The sequence below is a fragment of the Rhinoderma darwinii genome, chromosome 4, assembly GCF_050947455.1.
Source record: "Rhinoderma darwinii isolate aRhiDar2 chromosome 4, aRhiDar2.hap1, whole genome shotgun sequence".
Taxonomy (NCBI): domain Eukaryota; kingdom Metazoa; phylum Chordata; class Amphibia; order Anura; family Rhinodermatidae; genus Rhinoderma; species Rhinoderma darwinii.
The window spans coordinates 155,550,127-155,563,022 of NC_134690.1; the positions used below are offsets into that span (position 1 = coordinate 155,550,127).

Consider the following 12,896-nt stretch of genomic DNA (forward strand, 5'->3'; position numbering starts at 1 on the left):
GTTGCCAAGCGACAGCCTCGAAATCTTAATGATTTACAGATGATCTGCAAAGAGGAGTGGGCCAAAATTCCATCTAACATGTGTGCAAACCTCATCATCAACTACAAAAAACGTCTGACTGCTGTGCTTGCCAACAAGGGTTTTGCCACCAAGTATTAAGTCTTGTTTGCCAAAGGGATCAAATACTTATTTCTCTGTGCACAATGGAAATAAATATATATAATTTTGCCAATGTGATTTTCTGTTTTTTTTTTTTTTTATATATACTCTATCTCTCACTGGTAAAATTAACCTAGCCTAAAAATTCTAGACTGTTCATGTCTTTGACAGTAGGCAAACTTACAAAATCAGCAAGGGATCAAATACTTATTTCCTTCACTGTATATTCTACTTAAAAGGAGGCCCCAAAATCCACTAGGTGCTCTTTTGCTTCTGAGGCCTGTGTTTCAGTCCAGTAGCACACTAGGGCCACATGTGGGATGTTGCTGAAAACTGCAGAATCTTGGCATCAAATATTGAGTTGTGTTTCCCTGGTTAAACCTTCTGTGTAACAGATAAAAAAATGGATTAAAATTGAATTTCTGCAAAAAAAATTACATTTGTAAATTTTATCTCCATTTTACTTTAAATCCTGTGAAATGCCTAAAGGGTTAAGAAACTTTCTAAGTGCTGTTTTGTATACTTTGAGGGGTACAGTTTTAAAATGGGGTGATTTATGGGGGTTTCTAATGTATGGGCCTCTCAAAGCCACTTCTGAGCTGAACTGGTCCCTGAAAATTAGGTTTTGGAAATCTTTTTGAAAATGTGAGAAATTGCTGCTAAAGTTGTAAGCCTTGTAACGTCCTAGAAAAATAAAAGGACGTTAAAAAAAACGATGCCAATATAAGGTAGACATATGGGAAATGCTAACTAACTACTATTTTGTGTGGAATAACTGTCTGTTTTACAAGCATATACATTTAAATTTGGAAAAATGCAAATTTTTCCACATTTTCTCCAAATGTTGGTGTTTTTCACAGATAAACGCTGAATTTAATGGACCAAATTTTTCCACTAACATAAAGTACAATGTGTCATGAGAAAACCTCAGAATTGCTTGGATAAGTAAAACCATTCCAAAGTTATTATCACATAAATTGACACGTAAGAATGGGCTGTGTCCACAAGTCCAAAATTGGCTGTGTCTCCCAAGGGGTTAATGTCCGCATTATTTTGCGAGTAAAACTGCGGTTTACCTGCAAAATCGTGCAGACAATTAAGGGTATGTTCACACGGCTTATTTTTGGACGTAAACGGCCGAAAAAAGGTTTAAAAATCCGACAGGCTGTTTTTTTACGCGATATATTCGTGGTGTTGTATATCCCCCACCTGGATAGAGATAAATTCGTTCTCCGTAATATTGAAAGAAATGAAAATAGATCCTGAGTAATAAAATATAACTTTTACTGAGCTTGTTTAAAATGGATAACAAACATGTATCAATAAGTAAGGATATCATATGCCAATACTGCATGCCAATTCTTATTCAGTGATTTATATCAAAATAAAAAAATTCCTGAAGACAGCAAAAAAGTCAGTCCGCCTTGATAAGGTTTCCTAATATTATGATGTATTATAATTACTTTCATCAGGAGGTTTATCCAATATCTTTTCCTCTTGCAAAGACCACATATACAGGTAAAGTAAAAGACCTGGGGCGATTGCCCTCCTACCCCTTATTTTCAGTTGGTAGTCCTTTTGGTCAATGTGTCCGAGGATAGTTATATGGCTTCTCCTGAGATGATAGATGATAGATATTTCTCCCAACGCGTTTCCTTGCTGACCAGGCAGTTCCTCAGGGGAGATGGGTCAAAACAGCAGCTGCATCCAAATTTGAGGTTTAGCTGCCCAAAGATCAGTATTGCTGTCGATTAGTGTGAAGAAAAAAGCTCATAGGTTCCTGGAACAGGCGTCTTTTTGTTTACCTCCAACTTGTAAGGACTAAACTTCTTGCCACTGCAAGAATGTTTTAAACAGGATACCCCTTGCCACTGCAAGCATGCTCAAACCTATGAGCTTTTTTCTTCACACTAATCGACAGCAATACTGATCTTTGGGCAGCTAAACCTCAAATTTGGATGCAGCTGCTGTTTTGACCCATCTCCCCTGAGGAACTGCCTGGTCAGCAAGGAAACGCGTTGGGAGAAATATCTATCATCTATCATCTCAGGAGAAGCCATATAACTATCCTCAGACACATTGACCAAAAGGACTACCAACTGAAAATAAGGGGTAGGAGGGCAATCGCCCCAGGTATTTTTACTTTACCTGTATATGTGGTCCTTGCAAGAGGAAAAGATATTGGATAAACCTCCTGATGAAAGTAATTATAATACATCATAATATTAGGAAACCTTATCAAGGCGGACTGATTTTTTTGCTGTCTTCAGGAATTTTTTGATTTTGATGTAAATCACTGAATAAGAATTGGCATGCAGTATTGGCATATGATATCCTTACTTATTGATACATGTTTGTTATCCATTTTAAACAAGCTCAGTAAAAGTTATATTTTATTACTCCGGATCTATTTTCATTTATTTGTTTTTTTACGCGGCTGTTTTGAAAAACGGCCGTGTAAAAAAACGGCCGCAAAAAAGAAGTGCATGTCACTTCTTCAGCCATTTTTGGAACCGTTTTTCATAGACTCTATAGAAAAACAGCTCCATAAACGGCCGTACAAAACGATGCGAAAAACCCTGCGAAAATCACGAGTGGCTTAAAAAACGTCTGAAATTCAGGAGCTGTTTTCTGTTGAAAACAGCTCCGTATTTTCAGACGTTTTTGATTCTGTGTGTGCACATACCCTTACAATGTGTTTAAAAACCCTGCATCCCACATAAGGCTGTGGTTTGCAGACGCCACTACGTGGGACCATACCCCATCGCTGTGACACATAAACTTGCCCCAGTGATAATTACTTTGATACATCTTATTGTAAAAATAATCACTATAGGTAAGCGCAATTTTAGGGCAAAATATTTTTTTAAAAACTGGCAAAGAAGGGGGTTAGGCAACGATAATGTACTTTATTTTGTATTTGACAGCTTTGCTGGTTTGAAGTCACATTAACTTTTCAGTTTTAACTTGGCAACTTTAGCCATGAATACAAAGTTTTACCTGTATGTAAAGGGTTACATCACCTGGCTGATCCTGAAGGTGGAGCCCGCTTTCAGTTCCTTTACAGTAGAAGCTTATCTGTATCACTGACTGTCCAGGAAGGTGTGTGTGGATTTCACTACTCTGGAGGTTGAAGTAGGAACATTTGCCTGGGATTGATGGGGGAAACTCTAATGAAAAATCATCATGCTTTACTTAATCAGGATGAGGAAAATGAGATGGTAAGTTTTAGAGTTTAATCCATTTTCGCCAAAACACAAAGCCTCTGTGTTTAAAGAAAAAAAAAAAGTTTGGCTCAGCATACAAGAGTTACCTTATACAACACATCTTAATAGGTTAAAGAATGTAATACATGCAGATTTAGCAGAGCTGAGTTTGTCATTCCAGCACCTTCGTGTTACTTGGGGTTTTCATAAGACTAAAGGTAAACATATCACAATGAGTTATTGTACCAGATTTCATGGGGCACATATAAAACAGGACAAACTCTGCTACAACTGTAACTCCTTGCACCGGTAATACACCAGTCAGCATTACTATTAAATATGTCCGCTTGGCATGATCTTAGTCAGCGATAGGATGTCAGAATGTTGGAGGTTCTGATTCAGATCATTCAGACTTGACCTACTGTATAAAGTTGTGTTTGTGTTTTGTGTGGTGTGAAAATGTATTTTTAGTAAGCATTTAAACCTATTAGGCATTACTATAGAGACTGCATTTTTGGAGTACACTTGTACTTGAATATGAATTTCTATTAAGGAATTTTTTTTATTGTTTGAGGTAAATGTCCTGTTTGTTTTCCTGCTCAGAAACAGCCTAGACCAGTTTGAGACGAATCTGTCTCTACAACTCCTCAATTCTGCCAAAGGGGACAAACATTCCTCTACGCCTAAGACGGATGAAATTACTAGAAAAATATTATCCTCACCAATATGGCTAGGTTTGCACCACGTTTAAAATTGTATGAAAATTTTTATATGGGCCGATACTGCACTTCTTTGGGCCTGAGATTTACACAGAGTCATGCAGAGGTTTCCTTTCACACAGATTATGTGAGAATCTGTGAGAAAATAAAATGGTGGCAAGCTCCACTGAATTTACTATTCTGCTTCTAGGGAAGAAAACAATACCTCATGGAGGCACCACAAGGCAGCGCATTGTATGCCTACAGGTCCAAAATATAGGCTAGTAGGAGCTCCTTGTCACTGTCCAGGGTGTGTGAAAGAGGCAATGCCATGAGCATGGACTGTTATGGATGTTCTATTCACCACTCTGTTTCACTAATAACGCTAGCTTTTTAAAGCGTTTTACACTTTCCACTTGGCTAGATATGGCCCGACTGCTAGGACACCACTTCACTTCACTTCACCACTTTTTCACTTCAAAGTACCTTTTTTGCAGCTCTTTTTCTTGTGAAACCGTCCACATCTATTTTCTCACACTTCCTGATTCTGGCAGTTGCTAGGGCGTGTCTAGGGGCGTGTTTTACTGTGGGTGATGTTACGATTTGTCTGTATCTTTCATGGGCAGTGAGCTCTGAGGTGATAACTACAATACTGTGAGTGTGCACTGAGCTATTCACAGCACAACACATTATATATAGAGATGTAAATATCTCTGCACACTCCAGAAGAAAGGAATCAGAATTTTTCTTTTTCACTTTCCCTGGCAAGTGCAGGGAAGATAAGACGGGACTGCAGGGTGCTTGCGGGAGGGAGGGGGGGGGATGCACGGATGGTGCAGTCCTAGTCTTATCTGATGCTAATTAGCAGCTCAGATTACAGTGTCCTGAGACTCTTTGCCGGAGGGAAGGGGAAGAATCACCCCGGCACAGAGACCAGTGCGCACAGAAAATTCATCCTAATGGCGAGGAAGTAAAACAGCAGTGCATGCAAGTCCATCACTGCAGCCTGACACAGCGGACAGTGTGATTATCCTGGCTCCTCCTCCTCCTTAGTACAGCCCAGTCAGCGTTAGTGTGGCTTAGGGGCCCGGTCGCAAGTGCGACCGCTGCCACTCCCTATAGCTACACCACTGGGCGCAGGTCTGGCGCCCCCTACCTGTCCCCTCTTCCCCCTGTCCACTGTACTATAACCGGCAGTAGCAGAGCACAGGGAGGGGAATGACCGCTCTGCTACTGTCTGGACTAGAGTGTGTGTGAGAGGCACTTCTGCTACAGAAGCGCCTCTCACACATACCATACACCGCACAGTAACAGAGCTGTCATTCTCCTCCCTGCCGGTTACAGTACAGTAGACAGGGGGAAGAGGGGACAGGCAGGGGGCGCCAGACCTGCGCTTCTTCTACTGAAGCACCTCTCACACACACTATAGTCCGTACCGCAGCAGAGCTCATCAGTGTCTTCCATGCGCTCTGCTGCTGCAGGTAGTGTATAGAGGCAGAGAGACCTTCCTGACGTCACGATGGGGGCGTGCATATCTGATGTCAGGATAGGGCCACCACCCAACCGTACTCATAGGCAGCAGAATCCGTACACTGATACATTCATACGGTGTACGGATTTCTGCTAGCAACAGGAGAAATACAAGAAATAAAATGTGGTAGAAAAGTGTCCATTTAAAACACATATACCACAAAAAGGAGCCCAAATTCATTAATAAAGTATAATACAAAATATATTTATATTACACATGCTGCTAGAAAAAAAAAAGTTGATCGAACGTTTAGTTACGCTTTAAGGCTGTAACCGAAACAGGTGTTTTTCTATCAATTGGACACCATGAATAAGGATAAATAAAGATAATGGGGAAATGGCCAACAAAGTTCATGGTTCGTGCTGTAGTCTCACTGGACTCATTGAATTAATTGTAAATATCATCCAAAGGTGAAAGGCAGGTCTTTAAACCAAAAATATACAGTGACAGGTTTATGCTATATGATAGAGGCCACGTAAGTGAATTCCTATTTTAATACAATGCATAGCTGTTAAATAAAAATTAATCTATCAGAAAGGGGAGACTTAGCGTTCTGCAGCCGCTGACTCCTAGTGCTACACACAGACAAGACAGAATTACTTTATCTATAGCTAACCTACAGGCATTTAACCTAGGTGTTCATCTCTAGCAGCTTGCATTGAGTATTTTAATATTTTTGGTTCATCAATTTGCTCACAGTAGCAAACACAGCCCATAGATTAGAGCTCTTGCTTGGAGAATAACAAAATCAGACCTTTTTTTTCCTTCTCATACAAGACCTCTTTGCATGGCACCTGGGCTTGGTCTCATGGTTTGGCCTTCCTACTCTGGGTGTAATGTCAGGGTAGGGAGACAGACAGGTGAGCACTAATCTACCCGCCACTCAGTCCCTGCCTACTTGCACGGCCCGTCCTAGGCGACGGCGTACAACTGGGCGACGGTCCCTACGCTCAATATGTGCATGACAGAGAAACAGACAAGGGTACACAGAAGCTAAGGGAAATGGGGCAGTTGCCACGGCAACACCGTGAGCAACAAGAGTAGTGAATGAGCCGAGTCAAACCAGGAGTGTACGAGGTACCAAACGCAGAGCAGGAGAGTAGAGCCAGGGTAAATTTGAAGCAGAGGTAAATAGTACTAGCAGGAGCAGCAGAGCCAGGAACCCAGACCGAATCACAGGCAAAGGAGGAGCAGGAAATGAAGGTATAAATAGACAGAGGCCGGGAGCTAGCTCCGTCTGGCCAGGCTGTGATAGGCTCTCCCACTCCTCAGCCTCCCAGCCTGAGTGGTAGCAGATCGTGTCACTCTATCAGACTTAGATGCAGGTGCAGACTGATTAAACACGGGCGTCACCACAGAAGCTGTGTCTGGCAGATCCTTTACAGCACCCTACCTTTTATGAGGGGCCACTGGACCCTTTCTAGGTGGATCTGGCTTATTGGGGAAACGAAGATGGAACCTCCTGAGCAATACCCCAGCGTGAACATCCCGTGCGGAAACCCAAGTCCTCTCCTCAGGCCCGTATCCTCTCCAATGGACCAGGTACTGGAGGGAGCCTTGGACCATCCTGCTATCCACAATCTTGGCCACCTCTAATTCTACCCCTTCAGGGGTGAGAACAGGGACCGGAGTTTTCCTCGAGGTAGCCAAGGACGGAGAGCAGCATTTCAGGAGGGAGGCATGAAACACGTTGTGTATTCGAAAAGACGGGGGTAACTCCAGTTGGAAGGAGACAGGGTTAAGAACTTCAATGACCTTGTACGGCCCTATATACCGGGGAGCAAATTTTTTGGACGGGACTTTAAGGCGCAAATGTTTTGAAGGCAGCCACACCAGATCCCCGACCACAAACAAGGGGTTAGCAGAACGTCTTCTATCTGCCTGAGTCTTTTGTATGCTCTGGGACGCCTCTAGGTTCTTCTGAACCTGGGCCCAGACTGTGCACAGTTCCCAATGAACGACATCTACCTCGATATTGTTGGAACCACCAGGTGAAACGGAGGAGAACCGTGGATTAAACCCAAAATTACAGAAAAAGGGGGAGACCCCTGACGAGTTACTGACCCGGTTATTAAGGGAAAATTCGGCGAGGGACATGAAGGAGACCCAATCATATTGACAGTCAGAGATAAAACACCTTAAATATTGTTCTAGAGACTGATTAGTCCTCTCTAGAGATGAGCGAATTTATGAAAAGTTCGGTTCGGCTGGTTCGCCGAATTTCACGAAAAAGTTCGATTCGAACCGAACTAGTTCTGACCGAACCTGTAATTTCCGTGCGCCGAGCATGGTACTGTCCAGGATGCTGAAAGAGTTAATGGGCTGCACTAACTCTTTCAGCAACTTTGACAGTACCATGCTCGGCGTGCGGAAAATAAAATTTTAATGTAATAAAAAAAAAAAAAAATACGTTCATACTTACATTCCTCCTGTCCGGCCTCCAGCGATGACGTTTCATCCATGTCTCCGCTGCAGCCAATCACAGGCTGTAGTGGCGGTCACGCACGTCACGTGACCGCCTCTGCAGCCAATCACAGGCTGCCGCGGCCTCTGCAGGCAATCACAGGCTGCAGCGGCCTCTGCAGCCATTCACAGGGTTTGTTTGTAATCGGTTACCGTAGAGACACACATGGTGTTTTTAACTGGGCGTGTTTATGTGTATGACGCTGACCAATCAGTGTCTGTATGTTCATTACCCTGCACATAAACTAATCACGTTCTCCGAATATTCACAGCGCAACCAATCTGAAAGTTTACAGTGCTTGGGAATAAGTGACTGGAGCAGAAGAGGATGGAGGCACAGCCTTATATAGTGGATTGAGCGGGTTCCCCAGCAGCATTTAAAAGAAACAGGATCCTGACCTGTCCACAGAGTTTAAGGCAGCACAGAGTATTTCAGGAGACGAGCGTGCGGATCTTGTGCGGGGTGGTGACTTGCCAATCATGTGAAGGTGTTATTGAGGACAGGAGTGGAGGAGAGGTAACAGACTGAGAGCTATGTAATGGTAAGAGCAGAGTTCACAGCAGCACAGAGTATTTCAGGAGATGAGTGTGCGGATCTTGTGCGGGGTGGTGACTTGCCAATCATGTGAAGGTGTTATTGAGGACAGGAGTGGAGGAGAGGTAACAGACTGAGAGCTACGTAATGGTAAGAGCAGAGTTCACGGCAGCACAGAATATTTCAGGAGAGGAGCGTGCAGATGTTGAGGAGTGTATGACGCTGACTGGTCACTGATTGGTCAGCGTCATACACATAAACACGCCCAGTTAAAAACACAATACACGCCCAGTTGGACATAACGAAAAAAAACGCCCAGTTGTCCATTTCAAAGCTCATTTGCATATATGCACACGACCGTAAAAACTCCCGTTATTACGGGTCGTAATTATGACCCGTAATAATGGGCTCATAGACTTCTATTGGCCACGGGTACCTTCCCGTTTTCTTACTGGAAGGTGCCCGTGTCGTTGAAAAAGATAGAACATGTCCTATTTCAGGCCGTAATAACGGCACGGACAGCCCATAGAAGTCTATGGAGCTCCCGTAATGACGGGTGACTACGTGTGTGCACCCGTCATTACGGCAGCGTTGCTAGGCGACGCCAGTAAATAGTCACTGTCCAGGGTGCTGAAAGGGTTAACTGATCGGCAGTAACTCTTTCAGCACCCTGGACAGTGAATTCCGATCAGAATATAGAGCAACCTGTAAGATAAATAAATAAAAGACGTTCATACTTACCGAGAACTTCCTGCTTCCTCCAGTCCGGTCTCCCGGCCGTTGCCTTGGTGACGCGTCCCTCTCGACATCCGGCCCGACATCCCTGGATGATGTTTCTGCCCATGTGACCGCTGCAGCCAATCACTGGTCAATCACAGGCTGCAGCGGTCACATGGACTGCCGCGTCATCCAAGGCAACGGTGACGCGTCCCTCTCTTGACATCCAGCCCGACCTCCCTGGATGACGCGGCAGTCCATGTGACTGCTGCAGCCTGTGATTGGCCTGTGATTGGCTGCAGCCTGTGATTGGCCTGTGATTGGCTGCAGCGGTCGCTTGGACTGAATCGTCATCCGGGAGGTCGGACTGGAGGAAGAAGCAGGGAGTTATCGGTAAGTAGGAACTTCTATTTTTTTTACACGTTGATGTATATTGTGATCGGAAGTCACTGTCCAGGGTGCTGAAACAGTTACTGCCAATCGTTTAACTCTTTCAGCACCCCGGACAGTGACTATCTCCGCCGGGTTCGGTCAAAACGTGTTCGGCCAAACCCGGTGAAGTTCGTATTCGCTGCGAACCGAACTTTTCCTGATGTTCGGACCGAAACCGGGTTCGGTTGTCCCGGTTCGCTCATCTCTAGTCCTCTCAATTTGGCCATTAGTTTCAGGATGGAAGGCCGAGGAGAAGGACAGATCAATCTCCAACTTTTTACAGAAAACTCTCCAAAACAAAGAAACTAATTGTACCCCTCTGTCAGAAACAATATTGACAGGAACCCCATGGAGACGCAGGATGTGTCTGACAAACAAGGTAGCTAACATCTTAGCATTGGGTCGTTTCTTGAGGGGCACAAATTGGCACATCTTACTGAAGCGGTCTACTACAACCCACACCACCGACTTGCCTTGAGATGGAGGCAGATCAGTGATAAAATTCATGGAGCGAAGTCCTGAATAAACTCAGGTAGAGTGTTCACCTCCTCAGGGAGAGAAATAAAATTAACAGAAAAACATGACGTCATGCATTTATTACCCCATTTGGTAAGATCCCCAGTATTCCAGTTAAACGTGGGATTATGCATCTGCAACCAGGGAAAGCCTAAAACCAAATCGGACGATAATCCCTGCATCACCAGTACAGAACACTGCTCCAAATGCATGGAGCCAACAAGGAGTTCAAAAACAGGGGTATGCTGCGTAAAATAACCATTAGCAAGTGGAGTGGAGTCGATACCCACTACCGGGACAGGTTTAGGCAAATCAATCAATGGCATGGCTAGAGACATAGCAAATTCCACAGACATAATATTAGCAGAAGACCCTGAATCCACGAAAGCACTGCCGGAAGCAGATCTACCCTCAAAAGAGACCTGAAAGGGAAGCAAGGTCTTATTAGGTTTCATATTTACGGGAAATACCTGTGCGCCCAAGTGACCTCCCGGATGGTCACTTAGGCGCGGAAGTTCTACCGGCTGCTTATTCTTACGCCTAGGACAGTTGTTCACTTGATGCTTGTCATCCCCACAGTAGAAGCAGAGACCATTCTTCCTGCGGAGCTCTCTACGTTGTTGGGGAGACACGGAGGCCCCGAGTTGCATTGGTTCATCCGAGTTTTCCGTGGAAGAACGAAGCAACGGAACCTCAGGAGCCATCATGGGGGAGCCAGAGGAGAAGGCACAAAAACGTTCAAGTCGTCGTTCCCTGAGAAGTTGGTCAAGACGTACCGCTAAAGCCATAACCTGATCTTGAGAGTCAGAAGAGGGATAGCTGACTAATAGGTCTTTCAGGGCGTTCGAAAGACCCAATCTAAACTGGCACCTCAAGGCAGGGTCATTCCACCGAGAAGCTACAAACCACTTCCTAAAGTCAGAACAGTACTCCTCAACGGGTCTCTTACCCTGACGTAAGGTCACTAGCTGACTCTCGGCAAAGGCAGTCTTGTCAGTCTCGTCATAGATGAGCCCGATAGCAGAAAAAAAAAGCTCAACAGAGGAAAGTTCAGGAGCCAAGGAGAAGGCCCATTCTTGGGGGCCGTCCTGGAGCCGGGACATAATTATACCCACTCGCTGGCTCTCAGAACCTGAGGAGTGGGGTCTGAATCGGGAAAAAAAGCTTACAACTCTCCCGAAAGGAGAAAAAAGTCTTCCAGTCCCCTGAGAACCGGTCAGGCAACTTGAGGTGGGGTTCAAGAGGTGAGGTGGAGGGCACTACCTGGTTAGCATCACGCTGGTTGCACCTCTGAGCCAAGGCTTGGACCTGTAGGGAGAGACCCTATGTAAAGGATCTGCTTCTGTGTCAACGCCCATAGGTAATCAGTCTGCACCTGCTTCTATGTCTGTGAGACTGACTCCATCTTCCACCACTCAGGATGGCAGGCCTAGGAGTGGGAGAGCCTATCACAGCCTGGACAGACGGAGCTAGCTCCCGCCCTCTGTCTATTTATACCTGCCTTTCCTGTTCCTCCTTTGCTTGTGATTCTTCTCTGATGGTTTCCTGGCCCTGCTGCAGCTTATTGAACTACTTACCCTCTGCTTGTTATTGACCTCGGCTTACTGACCACTCTTCTGCTCTGCGTTTTGTACCTCGCTCTTCTCCTGGTTTGACTCGGCTCATTCACCTCGCTTGTTGCTCACGGTGTTCCCGTGGGCAACTTCCCCATTTCCCCGACTTCTTTGTACCCTTGTCTGTTTGTTTGTCGTACACCTATTGAGTGTAGGGACCGTCGCCCAGTTGTACCCCGTCGCCTATAGCGGGTCGTTGCAAGTAGGCAGGGACTGAGTGGCGGGTAGATTAGGGCTCACCTGTCTGTCTCCCTACCCCATCATTACACCCTGCATTTGCTGAGCCAGGGTCTCAAGGGGGTCCATAATTGTGTAGGAACCAGGGTAGAAAAGATATATGGGCCTGTGATTATGTAATGTTGGGGTAGGGAGACAGACAGGTGAGCCCTAATCTACCCGCCACTCAGTCCCTGCCTACTTGCATGGCTTGTCCTAGGCGATGGCGTACAACTGGGCGACGGTCCCTACGCTCAATAAGTGCACGACAGACAAACAGACAAGGGTACACAGAAGCTAAGGGAAATGGGGCAGCATGACTGGGCTGTAAATCTACAGGGTTTTACACTTTTTCGTAAAGACAGGACAAATAGGAAAGGTGGTGGTGTATGTCTGTATGTGAGAAGTGATATGAAGGCGAGTGTGAAAGAGACAATAGTGGGTGAAGACTGTGAGGAGGTTGAAACCTTGTGGGTGGAACTAGAAAGGGAGGTAAACACTGAAAAAATTACTTTTGGTGTAATCTATAGACCCCCCAATATAACTGAGGAGATGGAAGGTCAGATATATAAACAGATGGAGCGGGCTGCACAGGCGGGTACTGTAGTGATAATGGGAGATTTTAATTTCCGGGATATTAATTGGTGTCATGGTTCGGCTTCAACTGCAAAGGGGAGACATTTCCTCAACCTGTTGCAGGAAAATTTTATGGGCCAGTTTGTGGAAGACCCGACTAGAGGTGAAGCTCTGTTGGATCTGGTCATTTCTAATAATGCAGATCTTGTTGGGAATGTCAATGTTCGTGAAAAC

At 45.0% G+C, this 12,896-nt stretch overlaps 1 protein-coding gene across 1 annotated transcript in view; it reads left to right on the plus strand.

The window, feature by feature from the left end:
• The first annotated feature begins 3,317 nt into the window (after window positions 1–3,317).
• The window catches only part of LOC142760896 (putative cation-transporting ATPase 13A4), a 103,591-nt gene continuing 94,012 nt past the window's right edge, over window positions 3,318–12,896 (plus strand). The window contains exon 1 of the mRNA XM_075864066.1: window positions 3,318–3,380. Within this exon, the coding sequence (XP_075720181.1) occupies window positions 3,318–3,380 (63 nt within the window). The remainder of the gene's footprint in view (window positions 3,381–12,896) is intronic.